At 49.3% G+C, this 26175-nt stretch overlaps 1 protein-coding gene across 1 annotated transcript in view; it reads left to right on the forward strand.

Annotated features, from left to right (window-relative positions):
- The window catches only part of KCTD3 (potassium channel tetramerization domain containing 3), a 134578-nt gene extending 114578 nt beyond the window's left edge, over positions 1-20000 (forward strand). The window contains exons 13-18 of the mRNA XM_063919098.1: positions 2650-2820; positions 3001-3156; positions 3598-3694; positions 17948-18132; positions 18213-18351; positions 18673-20000. Coding sequence (XP_063775168.1) covers positions 2650-2820; positions 3001-3156; positions 3598-3694; positions 17948-18132; positions 18213-18351; positions 18673-19168 — 1244 coding nt within the window. The 3' untranslated portion in view covers positions 19169-20000. The remainder of the gene's footprint in view (positions 1-2649; positions 2821-3000; positions 3157-3597; positions 3695-17947; positions 18133-18212; positions 18352-18672) is intronic.
- Positions 20001-26175: the final 6175 nt, after the last annotated feature.

Genomic DNA, 26175 nt, shown 5'->3' on the forward strand with positions numbered 1-26175 from the left:
CTGATCGCTGAAATTTTTGAGGCGGCCCCCCACCGTACCTGGCTACGCCTGTGGAGCCCCCGCGTCATGCGGTGGACTCAGAGGAAGCGGGGGAAGAGTTTTGATTCTGGGAACTGGCTGACTGGTGCAGCTTTTTCCCTCTTCCCTCGTCTCTGTGCAGAATGGAAGCGCCTTTGACCCGCTTGCTTTTCTGAAGCCGAAAGGACTGTACCTGATAATACAGTGCTTTCTTAGGCTGTGAGGAAACCTGAGGTAAAATGTTTTCTTCCCAGCTGTTGCTGTGGATACGAGGTCCCAGAGACCATCCCCAAACAATTCCTCACCCTTATAAGGCTCTATGTGCCTTTTAAAGTCAGCATCACCTGTCCAGTGTCGGGTCTCTAATACCCTCCTGACAGAATGGACATTGCATTAATTCTGGATGCCAGCCGGCAAAATATCCCTCTGTGCATCCCTCATATATAAGACGACGTCTTCTGTTCGCAAAATAGTATCCCTGTTTGACAGGGTTACAGACCACGCTGCAGCAGCACTATCTGCAGGTCTCAGTCTAGTACCTGAGTGTGTAAATACAGACTTCAGGATAGCCTCCTGCTTTTATCAGCAGGTACCTTCAAAGTGGCCGTATCCTAAGACGGCAGTGCCACCTTTTTTGACAAACGTGTGAGCGCCTTATCCACCCTAGGGGATATCTCCCAGCGTAACTTATCCTCTGGCGGGAAAAGGTACGCCATCAGTAACTTTTTAGAAATTACCAGTTTCTTATCGGGGAAACCCACGCTTTTTCTCACTTCATTCACTCATTTGATGGGGGAACAAAACACTGCCTGCTTTTTCTCCCCAAACATAAAACCCTTTTTTAGTGGTACTTGGGTTAATGTCAGAAATGTGTAACACATTTTTTATTGCCGGGATCATGTAACGGATGTTCCTAGTGGATTGTGTATATGTCTCAACCTCGTCGACACTGGAGTCAGACTCCGTGTCGACATCTGTGTCTGCCATCTGAGGGAGCGGGCGTTTTTGAGCCCCTGATGGCCTTTGAGACGCCTGGGCAGGCGCGGGCTGAGAAGCCGGCTGTCCCATAGCTGTTACGTCATCCAGCCTTTTATGTAAGGAGTTGACACTGTCGGTTAATACCTTCCACCTATCCATCCACTCTGGTGTCGGCCCACAGGGGGCGACATCCCATTTATCGGCATCTGCTCCGCCTCCACATAAGCCTCCTCATCAAACATGTCGACACAGCCGTACCGACACACCGCACACACACAGGGAATGCTCTGACTGAGGACAGGATCCCACAAAGTCCTTTGGGGAGACAGAGAGAGAGTATGCCAGCACACACCAGAGCGCTATATAATGTAGGGATAAACACTATCACTGAGTGAATTTTCCCCAATAGCTGCTTGTATAAACAATATTGCGCCTAAATTTAGTGCCCCCCCTCTCTTTTTAACCCTTTGAGCCTGAAAACTACAGGGGAGAGCCTGGGGAGCTGTCTTCCAGCTACAGAGGGAGATAGCTCCGCCCCTTTTTCGCGGACTTTTCTCCCGCTTTTTTATGGATTCTGGCAGGGGTAATTATCACATATATAGCCTCTGGGGCTATATATTGTGATTCTTTTGCCAGCCAAGGTGTTTTTATTGCTGCTCAGGGTGCCCCCCCCCCCCCCCCCCCCCCCCCCCAGCGCCCTGCACCCTCAGTGACCGGAGTGTGAAGTGTGTATGAGGAGCAATGGCGCACAGCTGCAGTGCTGTGCGCTACCTTGGTGAAGACTGAAGTCTTCTGCCGCCGATTTTCCGGACCATCTTCATGCTTCTGGCTCTGTAAGGGGGACGGCGGCGCGGCTCCGGGAACGAACACCAAGGACGGGTACTGCGGTCGATCCCTCTGGAGCTAATGGTGTCCAGTAGCCTAAGAAGCCCAAGCTAGCTGCAAGCAGGTAGGTTCGCTTCTTCTCCCCTTAGTCCCTCGTTGCAGTGAGCCTGTTGCCAGCAGGTCTCACTGTAAAATAAAAAACCTAACATATACTTTCTTTCTAGGAGCTCAGGAGAGCCCCTAGTGTGCATCCAGCTCGGCCGGGCACAGAAATCTAACTGAGGTCTGGAGGAGGGGCATAGAGGGAGGAGCCAGTGCACACCAGATAGTACCTAATCTTTCTTTTAGAGTGCCCAGTCTCCTGCGGAGCCCGTCTATTCCCCATGGTCCTTACGGAGTTCCCAGCATCCACTAGGACGTCAGAGAAAACTAGATTTGTAACGCATTGTGGCGCTCTGCGTCTGTCCTCCTATTTGCCACCCCGTGGTCCTGAGCGATGGCTCCGTCTCTTCCCCCTGGTATAGTGCACAGATTCATTCTGTTTTACCTTCATATCTATATGAGACAGATGGGAGACCAGGATCAGGCACCGAACGGCAAAAGCTTTGAGTCTCCCAGGATGCACTGGGCTCCTGAACCGTATTCTGCCTTTCTATCCTTGAGTTACTTCCCGGATGTTGCCATATTAATGAAAAAATGTTCCTGTATACGGAATGATTTATGTCTGTTAGTAATTTGCGCTGTATCTTACTGCAGACTTTTAGAATCCTTCGCTTGTTTTTACTTTTACCTTTTTACAGTTCTGTAATGTATTCCTGCCCCCTACAGGTGTCAGTGGGAACTGGATTGAGATCGCGTATGGTACAAGTTCTGGGGCAGTGAGGGTGATTGTGCAGCACCCGGAGACGGTGGGATCCGGTCCTCAGCTCTTCCAGACATTTACCGTTCACCGCAGCCCGGTTACGAAGATCATGCTGTCGGAAAAGCACCTGGTCTCAGGTACCGTCCTGACTGCGTCTGTGGGAACCCTCTGTGTGTGTGTGTGTAACGTTACAGACAGATGACTTCTGCGTGAGCCGCGTGGGAACCTGTAACCGCTCCGTCTATACCGTGTGACCTGAGCCAAGTGTTCTGCTTTTTTGTTGTTATTCCAATTTGTTGTGTCTTGTTCTTTTCTAGTTTGTGCTGATAATAACCACGTCCGAACCTGGACGGTAACTCGCTTCCGCGGAATGATCTCCACTCAGCCAGGATCAACCCCTCTTGCCTCCTTCAAAATCCTGTCTCTGGAGGAATCGGAAAGCCACGGGAGCTATTCCTCCGGCAATGACATAGGTAGTGGATATTTACCCCGTCTGGGGGCGCTTTCCCTTTTTGTGTCTTGAAATACCCTGTTCGGGAAAATAATCTGCAGCTGTAGATTCAGGTGTGTCGGGTGGTCTTTGTCCATCAGTAACTGTGAGATGGGTTACTTGTGTCCTACGCCTGGAGTGTCATACAGCGGATTGCAGCATTTTATAGGCTGAACCAATATTCAGGTGCGTGCAGCCTATCAATTCACTAGGAACCATTGATGACATTGAGGCACTTTGTACCTCGTGCCTCAGTGTTGTCACCAGCTCTTAGTGATTTGACAGGATGCTTGCTCATGAATATTAGCTCAGTTCTCTATAGCTGCCTCCAGGCTGTGTGAAGATAAGGTTGGTGGGCTGAATACTGTCTCGTGGCACCGGCCGGGCGCGTTGATTGGCTGCGTTTCTTTGTTTTCGCTTACAGGGCCTTTTGGAGAAAGAGACGACCAACAGGTGTTCATCCAGAAGGTGGTTCCTATAACAAACAAATTGTTTGTGAGACTTTCTTCAACTGGAAAAAGGTAACACAGGAGTTGTGGTTATTTGTGTACAGACGGCCTCTCTGTGAGGTTACACAATGTGCGCACAATGGTACAAGGTCCAAGCCGTGCCTTCGGTTCTATCCGTTCAGTAGCAGCGTTTCTAAGAGCGGAGGGGGTTGGGGGAGTGGGGGGGGGGGGGTTCATGCCATGATCGGCCACTGCTACCAGATCTGCGGGAGAGGCAGAAGGTGACCGTAAATCGGTGATTGCCCCATGTTTTGTAACCAGCATAAGTCTTATTAGTTGGAGAGTTCTTTGTTGGTAAGCTGGGGGTGACGGTGCCTGAATGTATTCTAGATCAGGGGTGGCCAATCCGGTCCTCAAGGAGAGGGAACCCCTAACAGTTCATGTTTTCCAGACCACCTATGGATCTGTGGAACGCATCAGTGTGGATGTTTTCCAGACCTCTCCCCTGCTCTCCTCACTCGTATCTCCAACTGTCTCTCTGCTACCTCTTCCTGGATGTCCCTGCGCTTTCTTAAACTTAACATGTCTAAGACCGAGCTGATCATCTTCCGTCCCTCCCGCATAACCTCACCTCCTACAATCTCATTATCTATTGATGGCACTACTATCTCCTCTAGCCCCCAAGTGCGCTGTCTTGGAGTAATCCTTGACTCCTCCCTCTCCTTCAAACCACACATTCAGCACCTCTCACAAACCTGCCGTTTTCATCTAAAAAATATTTCCAGGATCAGTCCCTTTCTGACCCAGGATGCTACTAAGACCCTCACCCACCCACTGGTCATCTCCAGACTGGACTACTGTAATCTCCTCCTGACTGGCATTCCTGACAAATACCTCTCTCCACTCCAATCTATCCTCAATGCTGCTGCCCGGCTCATCTTCCTCACCAAGCGCACTACGTCCACCTCTCCTCTCTTACTAGACCTTCACTGGCTCCCCTTCCCTTTCAGAATCCATTTCAAGCATCTCACACTCGCTTACAAAGCCCTCACCCACTCCTCTCCCATCTACATCTCTGATCTTATCTCGCTTTACACTCCCACCCGTCCTCTTCGCTCTGCTAATGCACGCCGACTCTCCTGCCTACGGATTACTTCCTCCCACTCCTACCTCCAAAATTTTTCACGTGCTGCACCACTTCTCTGGAATTCCCTACCTCTCCCCCTCAGACTCTCCACCTCTCTACAAAACTTCAAACGGGCTCTCAAGACCCACTTCTTCACCAAACCCAGCCAACTCTCATCCTAAACTTCTGTTCCACGCTCTCTATGTACCCCATCTGTCTCACCCCTGTCTGTCTACCCTTCCCTTTAGAATGTAAGCTCTCACGAGCAGGGCCCTCTTCCCTCATGTGCTTACCCTTTTCTTACTTTAATAATCTTCAACTGCATCAACTCCAGCAGTCTTCTGCCACCTGATACTTATTCCAGTGTCATCTGCTGATGTAGTTATGCTTAGTTACCCTGTACTTGTCCTATACTGTCATCAACTGTAAGTTGCTGTTTTCATGTTTGATTATTTGTTTATGTACGCTGTAATTGGGCGCTGCGGGACCCTTGTGCCATATAAATAAACGAGGATAATAATTATTTGTAGAACGTGTCGGTGTGGCTCTGTAGAACGCGTCGGTGTGGCTCTGTAGAACGCGTCGGTGTGGCTCTGTAGAACGCGTCGGTGTGGCTCTAGAACGTATCAGGAATGAATGCAGAACAGCTTTTAATATGTGACTGTAATGACCATAATGCAGCAGCTATAGGTGGTGTGGAAACGCAAACTGTTAGGGGTCCTCGAGGACCGGGATGGCCACCCCTGTTCTAGATCATGGAGAATCTTTGCCAGTAGAGGTTTGAGGAGACCAGTGCAGTGACGGGAACCACAGAATAGGAAACTGGTAGACAGAAACAAATCTATGTAAATGCATTTCCTCTGAGCTTTATGTAGTTAATGTCATTGATGTTAAACAATGATGGGCAGCAAACAGCTGGAGGTGACCAGTAGTCCATTATGTTTATACATACTGAACTGTTTCATTTCTGCTGCGGGGTACACTGGGCTCCACAGGGAATAACATCAGGGTGTAGAGTAGGCTCTTGATCCGAGGCACCAACAGGCTAAAAGCTTTGACTGTTCCCAGAATGCATAGCACCGCCTCCTCTATAACCCCGCCTCCATGCACAGGAGCTCAGTTTTGTAGTTGGTGCCATGCAGTGCAGGCATACAACAGGGGGGCTGCTCCAACAGCCCTCAGTAGAGCTTTTATAAGTGAAATCTGAAGACTTCAAGGGTTGCAGCAGAGACACTGTGAGTGTTAGATGTAAGTGAGACATCTCCTGCTGCAGCTCCATCACCTCCCCCAGCGGCGCTGTACACTCCCGTGCCCTGGTTGCCGGGTACTTACAGCGGAGGCTCCGATTTGCTCCAGTCAGTCACACACCCTGCCGCAGCTCTCCAGGATCGCGTGGCCGCACTTTGGGAGGAGGTAAGAGGGTCCCCCAGGCAGGACCCGCTGGAAACCGCGATCTGGCGCAGCCGCTGGGAGGCGGGCCACGCGCGCTGGCGTGGACACGGTGGTAGTAGAGGGATCCCACTAGACCACCAGGGCAGGGGCACAGATCGGTTTTACTAATAACCATTTTTCTCTGACGTCCTAGTGGATGCTGGGACTTCCGTAAGGACCATGGGGAATAGCGGCTCCGCAGGAGACTGGGCACAAAAAGTAAAAGCTTTAGACTAGCTGGTGTGCACTGGCTCCTCCCCCTATGACCCTCCTCCAAGCCTCAGTTAGATTTTTGTGCCCGAACGAGAAGGGTGCATGCTAGGTGGCTCTCCTGAGCTGCTTAGAAGTAAAAGTTTAAATAGGTTTTTTATTTTCAGTGAGTCCTGCTGGCAACAGGCTCACTGCATCGTGGGACTAAGGGGAGAAGAAGCGAACTCACCTGCGTGCAGAGTGGATTGGGCTTCTTGGCTACTGGACATTAGCTCCAGAGGGACGATCACAGGTTCAGCCTGGATGGGTCCCGGAGCCGCGCCGCCGGCCCCCTTACAGAGCCAGAAGAGCGAAGAGGTCCGGAGAAATCGGCGGCAGAAGACGTTCCTGTCTTCAGATAAGGTAGCGCACAGCACTGCAGCTGTGCGCCATTGCTCTCAGCACACTTCACACTCCGGTCACTGAGGGTGCAGGGCGCTGGGGGGGAGCGCCCTGAGATGCAATAAAACATGTTTAAACCTTATATGGCTAAAGAAATACATCACATATAGCTCCTGGGCTATATGGATGCATTTCACCCCTGCCAGTTTTCCTTAAAAAAAAAGCGGGAGAAAAGGCCGCCGTGAAGGGGGCGGAGCCTATCTCCTCAGCACACAAGCGCAATTTTCCCTCACAATTCCGCTGGAAGGAAGGCTCCCAGACTCTCCCCTGCAGTCCTGCTACAGAATCAGGGTAAAACAAGAGAGGGGGGGCACTATTGGCAGCTAATATAAAACAGCAGCTATAAAGGGAGTAACACTTACATAAGGTTATCCCTGTATATATATAGCGCTCTGGTGTGTGCTGGCAAACTCTCCCTCTGTCTCCCCAAAGGGCTCGTGGGGTCCTGTCCTCTTTCAGAGCATTCCCTGTGTGTGTGCTGGGTGTCGGTACGATTGTGTCGACATGTATGAGGAGGAAAATGATGTGGAAGCAGAGCAATTGCCTGTGTTAGTGATGTCACCCCCTAGGGAGTCGACACCTGACTGGATAGTCGTGTTTAAAGAATTACGTGACAGTGTCAGCACTTTGCAAAAAACTGTTGACGACATGAGACAGCCGGCAAATCAATTAGTGCCTGTTCAGGCGTCTCAGACACCGTCGGGGGCGCTAAAACGCCCGTTACCTCAGATGGTCGACACAGACCCAGACACGGATACTGAATCCAGTGTCGACGGTGAGGAGACAAACGTAATGTCCAGTAGGGCCACACGTTACATGATCACGGCAATGAAGGAGGCATTGAATATTTCTGACACTACAAGTACCACAAAAAAGGGTATTATGTGGGGTGTGAAAAAACTACCAGTAGTTTTTCCTGAATCAGATGAATTAAATGAGGTGTGTGATAAAGCGTGGTTTTCCCCCGATAAAAAACTGCTGATTTCTAATAAATTATTGGCACTATACCCTTTCCCGCCAGAGGTTAGGGCACGTTGGGATACACCCCCTAGGGTAGATAAGGCGCTCACACGCTTATCAAAACAAGTGGCGTTACCGTCTCCCGATACGGCCGCCCTTAAGGAACCAGCTGATAGAAGGCTGGAAAATATCCTAAAAGGTATATACACACATACTGGTGTTATACTGCGACCAGCAATCGCCTCAGCCTGGATGTGCAGTGCTGGAGTGGCTTGGTCGGATTCCCTGACTGAAAATATTGATACCCTGGATAGGGACAGTATATTATTAACTATAGAGCATTTAAAGGATGCATTACTATATATGCGAGATGCACAGAGGGATATTTGCACCCTGGCATCTAGAGTGAGTGCGATGTCCATTTCTGCCAGAAGAGCGTTATGGACGCGACAGTGGTCAGGTGATGCGTATTCCAAACGACATATGGAAGTATTGCCGTATAAAGGGGAGGAGTTATTTGGGGTCGGTCTATCGGACCTGGTGGCCACAGCAACGGCTGGAAAATCCACCTTTTTACCCCAGGTCACCTCTCAGCAGAAAAAGACACCGTCTTTTCAAACTCAGTCCTTTCGTTCCCATAAGGGCAAGCGGGCAAAAGGCCACTCATTTCTGCCCCGGGGCAGAGGAAGGGGAAAAAGACTGCACCAGGCAGCCTCTTCCCAGGAGCAGAAGCCCTCCCCCGCTTCTGCCAAGTCTTCAGAATGACGCTGGGGCCTTACAAGCGGACTCAGGCACGGTGGGGGGCCGTCTCAAGAATTTCAGCGCGCAGTGGGCTCACTCGCAAGTGGACCCCTGGATCCTGCAGGTAGTATCACAGGGGTACAAATTGGAATTCGAGACGTCTCCCCCTTGCCGGTTCCTGAAGTCTGCTCTACCAACGTCTCCCTCCGACAGGGAGGCGGTAGTGGAAGCTATTCACAAGCTGTATTCCCAGCAGGTGATAATCAAGGTACCCTCCTACAACAGGGAAAGGGGTATTATTCCACGCTGTTTGTGGTACCGAAGCCGGACGGCTCGGTGAGACCAATTTTAAATCTAAAATCCTTGAACACTTACATAAAAAGGTTCAAATTCAAGATGGAGTCACTCAGAGCAGTGATAGCGAACCTGGAAGAAGGGGACTATATGGTGTCTCTGGACATCAAAGATGCTTATCTCCATGTCCCAATCTACCCTTCTCACCAAGGGTACCTCAGGTTTGTGGTACAAAACTGTCATTATCAGTTTCAGACGCTGCCGTTTGGATTGTCCACGGCACCACGGGTCTTTACCAAGGTAATGGCCGAAATGATGATTCTTCTTCGAAGAAAAGGCGTCTTAATTATCCCTTACTTGGACGATCTCCTGATAAGGGCAAGGTCCAGGGAACAGTTAGAGGTCGGAGTAGCACTATCTCAGGTAGTGCTACGTCAGCACGGGTGGATCCTAAATATCTCAAAATCACAGCTGATTCCAACAACACGTCTACTGTTCCTGGGGATGATTCTGGACACAGTCCAGAAAAAGGTGTTTCTCCCGGAGGAGAAGGCCAGGGAGTTATCCGAGCTAGTCAGGAAACTCCTAAAACCAGGCCAAGTGTCAGTGCATCAATGCACGAGAGTCCTGGGAAAAATGGTGGCTTCTTACGAAGCGATTCCATTCGGAAGATTCCATGCAAGAACTTTTCAGTGGGATCTGCTGGACAAATGGTCCGGGTCGCATCTTCAGATGCATCAGCGGATAACCCTATCTCCAAGGACAAGGGTGTCTCTCCTGTGGTGGTTACAGAGTGCTCATCTTCTAGAGGGCCGCAGATTCGGCATTCAGGATTGGATGCTGGTGACCACCGATGCCAGCCTGAGAGGCTGGGGAGCAGTCACACAGGGAAGAAATTTCCAGGGCTTGTGGTCAAGCATGGAAACGTCTCTTCACATAAATATCCTGGAACTAAGGGCCATTTACAATGCCCTAAGTCAAGCAAGGCCTCTGCTTCAGGGTCAGTCGGTATTGATTCAATCGGACAACATCACGGCAGTCGCCCACGTCAACAGACAGGGCGGCACAAGAAGCAGGAGGGCAATGGCAGAAGCTGCAAGGATTATTCGCTGGGCGGAAAATCATGTGGTGGCACTGTCAGCAGTGTTCATTCCGGGAGTGGACAACTGGGAAGCAGACTTCCTCAGCAGACACGACCTCCACCCGGGGGAGTGGGGACTTCACCCAGAAGTCTTTCAAGTGATTGTAAACCGTTGGGAAAAACCAAAGGTGGACATGATGGCGTCCCGTCTCAACAAAAAACTGGACAGATATTGCGCCAGGTCAAGGGACCCTCAGGCAATAGCGGTGGACGCTCTGGTAACACCGTGGGTGTACCAGTCGGTGTATGTGTTCCCTCCTCTGCCTCTCATTCCAAAAGTACTGAGAATCATAAGAAGGAGAGGAGTGAAGACTATACTCGTGGCTCCGGATTGGCCAAGAAGAACTTGGTACCCGGAACTGCAAGAGATGCTCACGGAGGACCCGTGGCCTCTACCTCTAAGAAAGGACCTGCTCCAGCAGGGACCTTGTCTGTTCCAAGACTTACCGCGGCTGCGTTTGACGGCATGGCAGTTGAACGCCGGATCCTGATGGAAAAAGGCATTCCAGATGAAGTCATCCCTACCCTGATTAAAGCCAGGAAGGATGTAACTGCGAAACATTATCACCGCATTTGGCGAAAATATGTTTCCTGGTGTGAGGCTAAGAAGGCCCCCACAGAGGAATTTCAACTGGGTCGTTTCCTGCATTTCCTGCAAGCAGGACTGTCTATGGGCCTAAAATTAGGATCCATTAAGGTTCAAATTTCGGCCCTGTCGATCTTCTTCCAGAAAGAACTGGCTTCATTGCCTGAAGTTCAGACGTTTGTCAAGGGGGTACTGCATATACAACCTCCTTTTGTGCCACCAGTGGCACCTTGGGATCTCAATGTAGTTTTAGGGTTCCTAAAATCACATTGGTTTGAACCACTCACCGCTGTGGAATTAAAATATCTCACATGGAAGGTGGTCATGCTGTTAGCTCTGGCGTCAGCCAGGCGTGTTTCAGAAATGGCGGCTTTGTCATATAAAAGCCCTTACCTAATTTTTCATTCAGACAGGGCAGAATTGAGGACTCGTCCTCAATTTCTCCCTAAGGTGGTTTCAGCGTTTCACATGAACCAACCTATTGTGGTGCCTGTGGCTACTAGGGACTTGGAGGACTCCAAGTTGTTGGACGTAGTCAGGGCCCTGAAAATATGTTTCCAGGACAGCTGGAGTCAGAAAATCTGACTCGCTGTTTATCCTGTATGCACCCAACAAGCTGGGTGCTCCTGCTTCTAAGCAGACGATTGCTCGTTGGATTTGTAGTACAATTCAGCTTGCACATTCTGTGGCAGGACTGCCACAGCCAAAATCTGTTAAAGCCCATTCCACAAGAAAAGTGGGCTCATCTTGGGCGGCTGCCCGAGGGGTCTCGGCTTTACAACTTTGCCGAGCAGCTACTTGGTCAGGGGCAAACACGTTTGCAAAATTTTACAAATTCGATACCCTGGCTGAGGAGGACCTGGAGTTCTCTCATTCGGTGCTGCAGAGTCATCCGCACTCTCCCGCCCGTTTGGGAGCTTTGGTATAATCCCCATGGTCCTTACGGAAGTCCCAGCATCCACTAGGACGTCAGAGAAAATAAGAATTTACTTACCGATAATTCTATTTCTCATAGTCCGTAGTGGATGCTGGGCGCCCATCCCAAGTGCGGATTGTCTGCAATACTTGTATATAGTTATTGTTACAAAAAATCGGGTTGTTTATTGTTGTGAGCCATCTTTTCAGAGGCTCCTACGTTTATCATACTGTTAACTGGGTTCAGATCACAGGTTGTACAGTGTGATTGGTGTGGCTGGTATGAGTCTTACCCGGGATTCAAAATCCTTACTTATTATGTACGCTCGTCCGGGCACAGTATCCTAACTGAGGCTTGGAGGAGGGTCATAGGGGGAGGAGCCAGTGCACACCAGCTAGTCTAAAGCTTTTACTTTTTGTGCCCAGTCTCCTGCGGAGCCGCTATTCCTTATGGTCCTTACGGAAGTCCCAGCATCCACTACGGACTATGAGAAATAGAATTATCGGTAAGTAAATTCTTATTATTACATAGCCCACAGTACCCGTGGTGAAGTCCAGCAGGGGGATAAGGCTCTGACCTGTAGCCCCTCCCCCAGCCCCTGGGCACCATTTAGAGTAAATGTTCTTGCCCTGGAGCTGCATATCTCTCTCTCACTCCCTCCCTGTCAGCGTTTGGGCGCCATTAGGACAAGCTGAGCTGATCCTGGGACTGTTTGGGCAAATCCTCCTCTGTAAAGCCGCCTGCATGTCAGCGCTGTGCATTTTACAGGACACTTAAGTATTGTACATGTCTGCTGACAGTGTTAGTTAAGAAACGGTGCCTTTAGTCAGGGTTATATAGTACAAGTACACTGTGATATACATCCAGTCTTTACTGTGCATTGTTATATCTATTGATTATATAGCTGTACTTAGTATTACTTTGTATTGCTAGTCCAGTGCAGTTTTATTGCATGTCATAATTTCTGCATTGTGTAATGTGACTATGTGTGTGTGCATATAGCTGCTGTGTGACATCCATTTCATGTATCTCACTCAGATTGCTATCCCTATATTCTGTAACCTGAGGGGGCTAAGTGCGTCAGGTTTATCATTTAATATACAGTAGGTGTTTCACAGGATATACTCGGTGTGTATTTTTCTCTGTGATTTTCAGTTACCATATACCTCTTGAAAACTCTGCGCTCATATAGTGCACAGGGGGTTCTTGTTAAGGTATTAGGCTGCTGATATTGTACTGTGTTGCCCGTAAATTGAGTTTTCAAACATGTCAGCTACAAGGGGCGACGGAGCTGGGGATGATCCCACATTGCGTGGTGGTGACGCTGCAGACATATTGAAGGAAAACATAGCAGCAGCAGAGGGTTCAGGTTCTGGGGGTTCCTTACCCCACAGTGGAACTGTAGCAACGGGGGTTCATAACGAACCACCTTGGGCTACTTTCTCCACGTTATTAAGTACGCTGGTGACTAGGCTTACGCCCCCTATAGGACCTCCTGTGCCGGTACAACCGCTTATGGTCCCTGTGGTTAATCCGCCTTGGGCAGATCAACTGTCCGCTCAGTTACAGCAATTGAACCACTCACTGACTAAACAGACGTCTACGCCCGCCTAAGACCAAGGGGTCCTCTAAGCAGACCATTACTTCCTCACAATCCACCCACGTCCCAGACACCTCGTCTGATGAAGAAGGTGTATATACCAACTCCACAGACACTGATACAGATAATTCTGATGGGGAATTGGTCTCTCAGGTGGATGTTCCTGACTTATTGGAGGCTATCAGGCTAATTCTTCAAATAACTGATGACCCAGAGCCTGATGCTACCTCCAAGAAACCGGACAGATTTAAAAGTCAGAAGGTCGTTAAACAAGTTTTACCTCACTCTGACCATTTAGTTGAAATACGTCAGGAATCCTGGGAAAATCCAGGAAAGAAATTCACACCTCACAAGAAGATGATGGCTCGCTACCCCCTCGCTACGGAGCTAAGTAAAAATTGTGAAACACCCCCGCCAGTGGACTCGCAAGTGGCGCAGCTGGTGGTTTCCTCAGCTCTCCCTGTAACTACCGTCACTTCTCTGAAAGAACCGACGGATAAGCGTGTGGAGGGTTTCTTAAAGGCGATTTACACCCTAGCAGGATTTGTGCATCGGACCACTATTGCAGCTACTTGGGCTGCAGAAGCTATTGAAGCGTGGGCTCAGGAGGTGGAAGCAGAGCTGCTATTCAACTTTTCTGATAATGCTAGACAATGTCTCTCGTATATTGTCACAGCATCTCATTACATTAAGGAGGCGGCTTCTGATGCCGGTATTCTGGCGGCCAAGGCTTCTACTACGTCCATTTTGGCTCACCGTTTTCTTTGGTTACGGTACTGGTCTGTGGATCTGAACTCTAAGAAAACCCTGGAGGTGCTCCCTTTTAAGGGCGACATTCTTTTTGGAGAGGACCTCAACAAGATAGTGGCTGACTTAGCTTCTGCTAAAACAACGTGCCTACTTAGTACTGCTCCTTCGGTACCGATGGCTAAGAGTACTTCCTTTCGCCCCTTTCGTCCTTCAGGTAAAGCAAAAGGTCAGGCGTACCCGAAACAGGCTCGCACTTCCAAAACCACTAAGCCCAAACCTAAACGGGCCTGGGCTGCCCGTCAGCCTGCTTCCAAAACGGACAAGCCTGCTGCATGACGGGTCGGGCCTCCCTCTGGGGGATTCCAGGGTGGGAGGCAGACTTCTAGGGTTTACCCAGGAATGGTTGAAGACCACTTCCGATGCTTGGGTACGGGAAGTCGTCACTCGAGGTTACGCCGTATCCTTCAAGAATCGTTTCCCTCATCGATTTTGCCTGACAGACGTCCCTTCGGATCAGTTGAAGGCAAAAACTCTTCATTCGTTGGTACAGTCCCTCCTGGACACAGGAGTCGTAGTACAGGTGCCTCTGGCTCAGAGAGACAAGGGGTACTATTCACCACTATTCCTAGTCCCGAAACCGAATGGGTCCTCTCGGCCCATTCTCAACCTCAAGTCCTTGAACAAATTTGTGAGAGTCTCCAAGTTTCGTATGGAAACCCTTTGCTCTATTGTTCTGGCTTTGGAACCGGGGGATTATTTGGTCTCCCTGGACATTCAGGATGCTTACCTGCATATTCCTATTGCAATGTCGCATCAGCGATATCTGAGGTTCGCTGTTGGCAACCTTCATTAACTATTTCGGGCGTTACCTTTTGGCTTTACCACGGCCCCGCAGGTCTTCACCAAGGTCATGGCGGTAATGACGGCTGTACTCCGCCGTCAAGGGGTCAGGATCCTCCCGTATCTGGACGACTTGTTGATCCTGGCGAATTTCCCAGAAATTCTCCTACGCCATCTGGATCTGACGCTCCAGTTTCTGCAAGCCCACGGGTGGCTCATCAACTGGAAGAAATCTTCCCTGGTCCCTGCGCAGAGCATGGTGCACCTGGGGGTGTTGTTAGACACTCACAACAAGCGGTTGTTCTTGTCTCAGGAGAAGGTCCTGAAACTTCAGGACAGGATTCGATGCTTCCTGTCTCGTCCGCAAGTGTCGATAAATTCGGCGATGCAAGTGCTAGGTCTCATGGTGTCGGCCTTCGACATGCTGGAGTACGCTCAATTCCATTCCCGCCCTCTACAGAAATTGATTCTTGCCAAGTGGGACGGCCTGACTCGCCGCATCAGGTCTCACATGATCTCCTTGTCTCCGGAGGTCCGTCTGTCACTGAGCTGGTGGCTTCAGGACCAACGATTGAGCAGAGGTCGTCCCTTCTGGATCTCCAACTGGGTCCTTCTGACAACGGATGCCAGTCTGAGAGGTTGGGGCGCAGTGTTGGAGTAACACTCCCTTCATGGTCGGTGGACCAAGGAGGAGTCTCTCCTCCCGATAAACATTCTGGAACTGCGGGCGGTGTTCAATGCTCTGAACTTGGCCCAGCATTTAATACAGAACCGACGTGTTCAAGCACAGTCAGACAACGCCACAACGGTGGCGTTCATAAATCACCAAGGCGGCACTCGAAGCCGCATGACAATGAGGGAAGTATCCAGAATTCTTCAGTGGGCAGAACGCCATCTGCCAGCCATATCGGCAGTGTTCATCCTGGGAGTCCTAAACGGGGAAGCGGATTTCCTCAGTCGTCAGGACGTATACGCCGGAGAGTGGAGCCTCCATCCAGAAGTATTTCAACTCCTAGTGGACAAGTGGGGCCTCCCAGATGTGGACCTGATGGCGTCTCGACACAATCACAAGGTTCCTGTCTTCGGAGCAAGGACAAGGGATCCTCAAGCAGCGTTCGTGGATGCTCTGGCAATTCCATGGAACTTTCGGCTGCCGTACGTGTTCCCTCCAGTGTCACTCCTGCCCAGAGTAATAAGGAAGTTCAAGCAAGAAGGAAGAATCCTACTTCTGATCGCTCCAGCGTGGCCCAGACGGCTTTGGTTCTCAGACCTCCAGGGTCTCTCGTTGGAGCATCCTCTTCTGCTTCCACAACGACCAGACCTCCTCGTTCAGGGCCCTTGTGTTTACCAGGATTTGGCCCGTCTGGCTTTGACGGCGTGGCTTTTGAAGCTTCCGTACTAAGGGCCAAGGGTTTTTCTGAGGCGGTCATTCATACTTTGTTGAAGGCCCGTAAGCCAGCTTCTGCTCGGATTTACCATAGGGTCTGGAATTCTTACTTTGCTTGGTGCGCATCTAATAATCTTGACGTCTACAAGTTTAGTACGGCCAAACTTTTGGCTTTTCTGCAACAGGGCCTGGACCTGGGCCTTCGTCTGGTTCATCATGGTTCATATTTCTGCCTTGTCGGTTTGGTTTCAGTGAAAAATTGCCACTCTGCCTGATGTTCATACATTCACTCAGGGTGTGTTACGGATTCAACCTCCTTATGTCCCGCCTGTGGCTCCTTGGGATTTGTCGGTGGTTCTGGAGGCTTTACAAGAGTCTCCGTTTGAGCCTCTTGAATCTGCAGACCTTATGTGGCTTTCCCTTAAGGTATTGTTTCTGCTGGCTATTTCCTATGCTAGACGGGTATCGGATTTGGGTGCCTTGTCTTGAAGGTCCCCCTGTCTGAATTTTCACCGTGACCGGGCGGTTCTTAGAACACGTCCCGGGTACCTACCTAAGGTGGTGTCTTCTTTCCACCTTAATCAGGAAATTGTGGTTCTGGCCCTTGCCTCTCCTGATTTGTCTCCCAAAGAGCGGTCTTTGGATGTGGTACGGGCTCTCCGTATCTATGTGAAGAGGACTGCTTCCATCCGGAAGTCTGATTTTCTCTGTGTACTGTTTGGTTTTCACAAACTGGGCTGGCCTGCTCACAAGCAGACCCTGGCCAGATGGATTAGAATGGTGATTGCACATGCTTATGTGAGGGCTGGACTATCCGCTCCTGCTCACATTACGGCCCATTCTACTCCGTCGGTTGGACCTTCTTGTACGCCCCTCCGGGGTGCGACCCTTGAACAATTGTACAAGGCGGCTACGTGGTCCTCAGGGAACACGTTAATAAGGTTCTATGCCTTCGATACTGCCGCTTCCCAGGATGCTTCCTTTGGACGCCGAGTTCTTGTGCCCGCTACGGTGCGTCCCCTCCCATAAGGAACTGCTTTAGGACATCCCAGATGTCATTCCCTGTGGAGCCCAGTGTACCCCGCAGCAGAAAACGAGTTTTATGGTAAGAACTTACCGTTGTTAAATCTCTTTCTGCGAGGTACACTGGGCTCCACAGGGCGCCCACCCTAACGCACTTGGCTTCTTTGGGTTGGTATGGCATTAGCCGCTGACACTTCTCCTGTCGTGAGAGTGTGGTCTATGTGGCTACTAACCGTTGTCGTCTCTTTTCCTGCTACTGCATTGGGCTTGTTAACAAAACTGAGCTCCTGTGCAGGGAGGCGGGGTTATAGAGAAGGCGGCGCTGTGCATTCTGGGAACAGTCAAAGCTTTTAGCCTGTTGGTGCCTCGGATCAAGATCCTACTCTAGACCCCAATGTCATTCCCTGTGGAGCCAAGTGTACCTCGCAGAAAGAGATTTAACAACGGTAAGTTCTTACCATAAATCTCGTATTTTTCCTCTGAATCCATGAGAGGGACGTTTACCTGGGGCGATAATGTTGCTGTGACCAGGAATGGGCTGAGCGCCGTCTCTCTCGGCTACAGGGTACAGTTCCGGGCATTTGCCAGCCAAATGCAGGTTCCATGAGGGCAGTGATTGTGCTGGAACGCTAAAGGGGAAAATAGTACAAGCTCCTAAGGCAGCCTCATAATGAAGCACTGAGGAGAAACGGGGGACCTCTCGCAGGGTTGGGGTAACTACTAACAAGTCACAGATTAGTGCCAGGTCCTGTGCGGCATCCTCTATGGGTGAATGAGGAATGAACATGCATTTATATATAGGTAGATTTGATGAGATAATCAGGACGGAGGATTGCACGTTACTGACTACAAATGTTACCCGGCTTCTTCCTATTGCAGAATCTGTGAAATCCAGGCCGTAGACTGCACTACAATCACGTGTTTCACCGTCCGAGAATGTGAAGGCTCCAGCCGGATGGGCTCCCGCCCGCGGCGCTATCTCTTCACGGGACACTCTAATGGAAGTATTCAAATGTGGGACCTGACTACAGCCATGGACATGGTGACAAAGACTGAGGACAGAGGTACGGGAGGCGGAAAGCGAGGCCCTGTCTGGATTACACCGCAGCAAATTAGCGGCTGACCTGTTTTCTGGTTTCTCTAGATGTCGGAGGTCCAACAGAGGAAGAGTTGCTAAAGTTATTAGATCAGTGTGACCTGAGCGCTTCCCGCTGCGCAACGCCAAACATCAGCCCCGCCACCTCCGTGGTTTACCAAGGCCGCCTCCGTGATTCCAGCTCCAGGTATGGATTATTTTTGGGTGTGTGCGTTCTAATGAATAGGTCACACGACCGTGACAGGTATTTGCTGAGAAGTATGCATTATGGCAGGCTTGACCAACCAGTGGCTCTCCAGCTGTTGTGAGACTACAAGTTCCAGCATGCCCTGCCACAGATTAGCTATTAGGGAATGCTTAAACTATGGCAGAGGATGCTGGGATGTGTAGTGTGACAACAGCTGGAGAGCCGCAGGTTGGCCAGGCCTGTATTATGGTCTTTCATCCATTTATATTAATGTTAATAATATTGAGCATTTCAATTTTGTCCATTTACATTTCAATATAGTTTACAACTTCAGCATGAAACCATACACGAAGCTGCCACTTACGGCTCGGTGAGGCCGTACCGAGAGAGCCCCCTGTTAGCGCGAGCTCGGCGGACGGAGAGCTTCCACAGTTACCGGGATTTCCAGTCCTTCAGCTTCAACAAAAACATTTCTGAAAAAGTTAACCCAGAAAATGGGAGTTTTTTGGTCAAGAATGATGCAAAACAAAGCGAGCACGAGAGCTGCTCCCCCGACAAGAAAACCGGGGTGACCCAAAAAGCAAGCAAGGTTCTGGATTCCTGCCGCAGTCCTGACGCTACAGAGGTCAGGAAGAGGAGCGGGGAAGAGGAGAACGAGCCCAAGTTGGACACAAAGAGAAAAAGCAACTTTGAAGGAGCATTTCTCAATAGACGGAAACTCTCACAAGTACCCAACCTCAGCTCATCGCCAGGTGATGGTGGAAATGAGCCACCGGGTAACGCCTCGCCATCGCCTACTAAATCTACAACCTCGTAAGACATGCGTTTTGACATGCCTGGACTTTACACTGTAAAACTCATTATTTGGGAAGGAGTCTTTACACTCAGTGGGGTGTTTCCTAACACAAGCTGGAGAACCCTACAAGACGTTCTCATGTGTTTCCTTCTACTGCTGAGAAAGCATGTTTAGTATTACTACAAACTATATTTATTCATTTTTGGAAACTTCACATAAGATGCATATTTTTACTTTTTGTTGTTGCTATTGTAAATTAGACATGTTCCGTCCGGGATGTCTCTGTAACAATGTTATATATATATATATATATATATATATATATATGTATCTCTCTATCATAACTTTTTTTATTTTTAAGATACGTAATTGTATACATAGACTAGTGAATAATTTATTGTTCTATAAATAGTTATTTATCCTACTACCGGAAACACTGACGCAGCAAATAGACATTTATCAAAAAATATTTAAGTTTATTTTGTTTTTGGAAAAATATAGCATAATTTTGCACGTGGCGCAACATAGTCCTTTTATATTTCAGCAGCGTTTGCAGAGCGTGGCGCGCACAGCAATATTGCACTCCCGTACACACCGACGTCTTCAGTGCAATCGTGGTCTAATCATAGATTATTTAGATTTTATTTTGGCAGAATGTCCAGAAAATATTGTAACATTGATCAAGCTGGAAAATAAAAAAGACCAATGAGTGTCGTTTTATAAAAGGATTATGGGACGGAGTATATAGCGGAGATGTCACTGGGGCAGATTGTACAATTGTGACGTGTCTGTGATCACTGTAACAGTCATTTTACACAACCCAGTAATGAGATAATAAAGCTGTAGATTACTACTTCTATTGTATTTCTCTCTATTCGCCATAAGGTATTGGGACAATATATTCCCAAAGCTTCAGGGGGGGCTTCCTGCCTTGTCATTGGAAGTGGTGCAGGGAAGACGATGGAACTGAATGAATAGGTTACTCCTGCATTAGTCAGTTATGGTATTGCGCCACCGTTACTCCTGCATTAGTCAGTTATGGTATCGTGCCACCGTTACTCCTGCATTAGTCGGTTATGGTATCGTGCCACCGTTACTCCTGCATTAGTCAGTTATGGTATTGCGCCACCGTTACTCCTGCATTAGTCAGTTATGGTATCGTGCCACCGTTACTCCTGCATTAGTCGGTTATGGTATCGTGCCACCGTTACTCCTGCATTTGTCGGTTATGGTATTGCGCCACCGTTACTCCTGCATTAGTCAGTTATGGTATCGTGCCACCGTTACTCCTGCATTTGTCGGTTATGGTATTGCGCCACCGTTACTCCTGCATTAGTCGGTTATGGTATTGCGCCACCGTTACTCCGGCATTAGTCTGTTATGGTATTGCGCCACTGTTACTCTTGCATTAGTCGGTTATGGTATTGCGCCACCGTTACTCCTGCATTAGTCGGTTATGGTATTGCGCCACCGTTACTCCAGCATTAGTCTGTTATGGTATTGCGCCACTGTTACTCTTGCATTAGTCGGTTATGGTATTGCGCCACCGTTACTCCTGCATTAGTCAGTTATATCGCGCCACCGTTACTCCTGCATTAGTCGGTTATGGTATCGAGCTACAGTTACTCCTGCATTAGTCGGTTATTGGGTTGCGCCACCGTTATTCCTGCATTAGTCGGTTATGGTATCGAACCACAGTTACTCCTGCATTAGTCGGTTATGGTATCGCGCCACCGTTACTCCTGCATTAGTCGCTTATGGTATTGCGCCACCGTTACTCCGGCATTAGTCGGTTATGGTATTGCGCCACCGTTACTCCTGCATTAGTTGGTTATGGTATTGCGCTACCGTTACTCCTGCATTAGTCGGTTATATCGCGCCACCGTTACGCCTGCATTAGTCGGTTATTGGGTTGCGCCACCGTTATTCCTGCATTAGTCGGTTATGGTATCGAGCCACAGTTACTCCTGCATTAGTCGGTTATGGTATCGCGCCACCGTTATTCCTGCATTAGTCGGTTATGGTATTGCGCCACCGTTACTCCTGCATTAGTCAGTTATAACGCGCCACCGTTACTCCTGCATTAGTCGGTTATTGGGTTGCGCCACCGTTATTCCTGCATTAGTCGGTTATGGTATCGAGCCACAGTTACTCCTGCATTAGTCGCTTATGGTATTGCGCCACCGTTACTCCTGCATTAGTTGGTTATGGTATTGTGCCACCGTTACTCCTGCATTAGTCGGTTATGGTATCGAGTCACCGTTACTCCTGCATTAGTCGGTTATGGTATCGCGCCACCATTACTCCTGCATTAGTCGGTTATGGTATCGCGCCACCGTTACTCCTGCATTAGTCGGTTATGGTATCGCGCCACTGTTACTCTTGCATTAGTCGGTTATGGTATCGCGCCACCGTTACTCCTGCATTAGTCGGTTATGGGGTTGCGCCACCGTTATTCCTGCATTAGTCGGTTATGGTATCGAGCCACAGTTACTCCTGCATTAGTCGGTTATGGTATCGAGCCACCGTTACTCCTGCGTTAGTCGCTTATGGTATTGCGCCACCATTACTCCTACATTAGTCGGTTATGGTATCGCGCCACCGTTACTCCTGCATTAGTCGGTTATGGTATCGCGCCACTGTTACTCTTGCATTAGTCGGTTATGGTATCGCGCCACCGTTACTCCTGCATTAGTCAGTTATGGTATCGCGTTATTGTGTTGCGTGACCGTTTCTCCTGCATTAGTCGGTTATGGTGTTGCGCCACCGTTACTCCTGCATTAGTCGGTTATGGTGTTGCGCCACCGTTACTCCTGCATTAGTCAGTTATATCGCGCCACCGTTACTCCTGCATAAGTCGGTTATTGGGTTGCACCACAGTTACTCCTGTATTAGTCGGTTATGGTATCGAGCCACCGTTACTCCTGCATTAGTCGCTTATGGTATTGCGCCACCATTACTCCTACATTAGTCGGTTATGGTATCGCGCCACTGTTACTCTTGCATTAGTCGGTTATGGTATCGCGCCACTGTTACTCTTGCATTAGTCGGTTATGGTATCGCGCCACCGTTACTCCTGCATTAGTCGGTTATGGTATCGCGCCACTGTTACTCTTGCATTAGTCGGTTATGGTATCGCGCCACTGTTACTCTTGCATTAGTCGGTTATGGTATCGCGCCACCGTTACTCCTGCATTAGTCGGTTATGGTATCGCGCCACTGTTACTCTTGCATTAGTCGGTTATGGTATCGCGCCACCGTTACTCCTGCATTAGTCAGTTATGGTATCGTGTTATTGTGTTGCGTGACCGTTACTCCTGCATTAGTCGGTTATGGTTTGCGCCACCGTTACTCCTGCATTAGTCGGTTATGGTGTTGCGCCACCGTTACTCCTGCATTAGTCGGTTATGGTTTGCGCCACCGTTACTCCTGCTTAGTCAGTTATATCGCGCCACCGTTACTCCTGCATTAGTCGGTTATGGTGTTGCGCCACCGTTACTCCTGCTTAGTCAGTTATATCGCGCCACCGTTACTCCTGCATTAGTCGGTTATGGTATCGCGCCACCGTTACTCCTGCATTAGTCGGTTATGGTATCGTGTTATTGTGTTGCGTGACCGTTACTCCTGCATTAGTCGGTTATGGTGTTGCGCCACCGTAGCTCCTGCATTAGTCGGTTATGGTGTTGCGCCACCGTTACTCCTGCATTAGTCGGTTATGATATCGCACCACCGTCAGTGTCCACAGATGCGGTAATACCGACTGCTGCATCTGTAGACGCACTATGGAAACTTGCACCAGCCCTACGGCATGTATAATAAATTGTGCATACCTCCCAACTAGGGAAGCCAATCCCGGGCCATTTTTTCAATCTCGGGTATCGGGATTAAAAAAAAATGGCCAATCCCGGGATTGGCTTTTTGCTATGTGGCCGCCCCCTCGCCCCACCCCGCCCGCCCTGCACACATAACTCACCATATACCGGGGGCGCGCGGGTGGGGAACATCCACTGACCACTGCTGCCGGCTCCCTGCAGCGGCTGACTGCGCAGCGTGACCTCCCACGCTGCGCTGGGGAGCCGGAACAAGGAAGCCGGGCAGTGTCTGAGCGTCCTGTGGACGCTCAACGCTGATCCCTCAATCCCCGGGATTGGAGCTTCCAATCCCGGGATTGAAACCTGGCCATTTTTGGCCCTAAATCCCGGGATCCCGCCGATCCCGGGATTGGCCACCATACTCCCAACATGTCCCATTCCAAGAGGGACAAAATGCTCTCTACCTGGACTCCCTCTTAATATATGATTGGCATCACCTGTGTTGAAGTATTTAATTGATAAGAAAGGTATTTCAGCACAGGTGATTGCAATCATATATTAAGAGGGAAGTCCAGGTAGAGAGCACGTTGTACCTCCTGGAATGGGTCATGGTGGGATGTATAGGTTGTGTATATTAAATCTAAGCCAATGGTGTATATTAGTTTTAACTAATAGTTTAATAATGGCTGGGTACTGTTTATACATCCACCTAATTGAAAGACAACTATTATATAAACTCTTCTTGTAGTGGAACAAAGACAACTTAACCTTAAAATACACATAGAAAAATAAAATAAATTATCTTGTCACATGCAAGAATGGCAGCAGCCTCTGTACTACTTACACACTGGGACAGGACTCAGGAGGACTCTGTGTCTCTAACTCTAGACCCAAATGGCTTAGTTGCATAACTGTTTACACAGGACTCAGACACCCAGGCAGGAGGAGGAGAAGCTGGGATCCCTGTGTCACTTACAGCTCCCTCCCCCCCCCCCCCCCCCCCCCATCTCTCCTCTGGTCAGAAAGCTCCATCGGTAGCTCATGAAACATGATATTCCTGTGTCTCTGCCTGCACTGCATACTGTCCTGCTCACATTCTGGCTGCTGGTTCTGCTGCTGCTTAAGAGGGAAAGCTAGTGATGTCAGTGTGCGCTGACTGGGGTTCCCCCTGACAAAGGGGGACCTGGGGTACAGTATGACCTGCGTAATCTGACTATGGGCACGCACCCTCCCAACCTGTGACCGCCTCTGTCTGTCAATCAGGCAGAAGCGATCGCAGCCCTGAGATGCTTTTAGCCTGTCACTGGGTTTCCAGGGTGCGCGGGCGCACTCCACAAAAAGATTCAGACTGAATTAGCCCCACAGCCATAACGTGTGCCTTTGGGAATCAACCGAACATTTAATCTACATCCCCCACCTACCATTGGGTGGTCCCTGTCTTAAGTGCCCCGGGCCCTCCCAAGCCAATTCCAAAAAGCTACTTTCATTTTTTTATTCATCCATCCCAAAATACCCTAAATTCATTCAAATATTCTTCGCAACTACAGATATGTCCTCATACATCGTTGCTGCAGCCGTGCCAGACAGCCCCTCTTGGCGCACCAGGTACCATGGAACTTTACTAGCATCGGGTGTCTTTTGCGTCATCTTAGATGCAGGGGACCGTGCTGATTAAGTTTATATGCAATACTTGTATCTGTGTGTAACTGAGTCTCTGACTATGGGCCTAATTCAGACCTGATCACAGCAGCAAATTTGTTAGCAGTTGGGCAAAACCATATGCACTGCAGGTGGGGCAGATGTAACATGTGCAGAGAGAGTTAGATGTTGGTGGGTTATATTGTCTCTGTGCAGAGTAAATACTGGCTGCTTTATTTTTACACTGCAATTTAGATTTCAGTTTGAACACACCCCACCCAAATCTAACTCTCTCTGCACATGTTACATCTGCCCCCCCCCCCCCCCCCCCTCCCTGCAGTGCACATGGTTTTTGTCGATTAGCTAACAAATTTGCTGCTGTGATCAGGTCTGAATTAGGCCCTATATACAAAGTGCTACAATGTAGCAGCTGCAGCTTTTTCCCAATATAAGTTCTGTTCTGTATACCGACTGTCACACACAGTATACAGGTAACATTCTCCTTGCATTAAGACGCATTTCCAGAAAAAAAACCACGCCTGGTCCTGGCACCTGTGTCTCACTCGCACCAGGTGTCTCATGCAGCATGGTGTATTGCGGCTGGATGTATGAGGACACATCTGTAAAACCCCTCTTCCTTTACGACCCGGGAAATTTCCAGTTCTATCAACCTGGGAGCTTCCTGAGCCTCAGCCCAGACATGGGTAAAGAACAGGGCCGTGGACCCAGGTAATTTTCTTTTCCACTGACCTAAATCCTAGGTTGATGCACGTTCACATGCAAACGCCTGAAGTTTTAAAGTCCGTGGAAATGGGGTATAAATAAGATTATTATTTTTGTTGTTGTTGAGCTGTTATAGTAGATGTCTCTCTTCCAACCGCTGACAACCTCCCTGGGAATTCCCAATGTTTTCAGGTGCTCAAACCACTAACAATTGTTGAAGGACGGAGTTTAGGGGAGATGACACCTGATGAAACTGGCACCTCGTAATATGACGGGCACCATAGGCAGCACCTGCTGAGACGGGCAGCACAGACATCCAATCATGTTCCACCGACACTACACATCCATCACTAACTCACGCTGGTGCGGAACCTCTGCTATAGTTCCAGCACCAACATGGATGGTGGGGCCCCAGGATGACGACATGCTGGTAACTGTGGGTTGCAGGTTCCCCGGAAACCCGTCTCTTTGATCATTGGAACAACGCATTAGATGTGTGCTAGCGTCCATGCTAAAGACTTCCAGACAACAGATAGTTCCCGCGGAGCGGCGCATTGTGCACAGCGGTGCGTTAGTCTCTATGGGGAACTCGAACTGTAGCGCACACACCGCTGGGAACAGATGACACTGGGGAGAATGGAGCCGTGAGGACAATAATTCCAATACACTGTCTGACTATATCCATTTATTATATAGAAAATCACAGAGAACAATGAAACCACCTGACTGAAATCTACAAACTGCTTCTAGCAAATATGGCTGAGATTTATCAAGCCTTGGAGAGTGATATATAGCACGGTGATAAAGTACCGACCAATCAGCTCCAAACTGCCATGTCACAGGCTGTGTTTGAAA

Source organism: Pseudophryne corroboree, chromosome 4, assembly GCF_028390025.1.
Source record: "Pseudophryne corroboree isolate aPseCor3 chromosome 4, aPseCor3.hap2, whole genome shotgun sequence".
NCBI lineage: Eukaryota > Metazoa > Chordata > Amphibia > Anura > Myobatrachidae > Pseudophryne > Pseudophryne corroboree.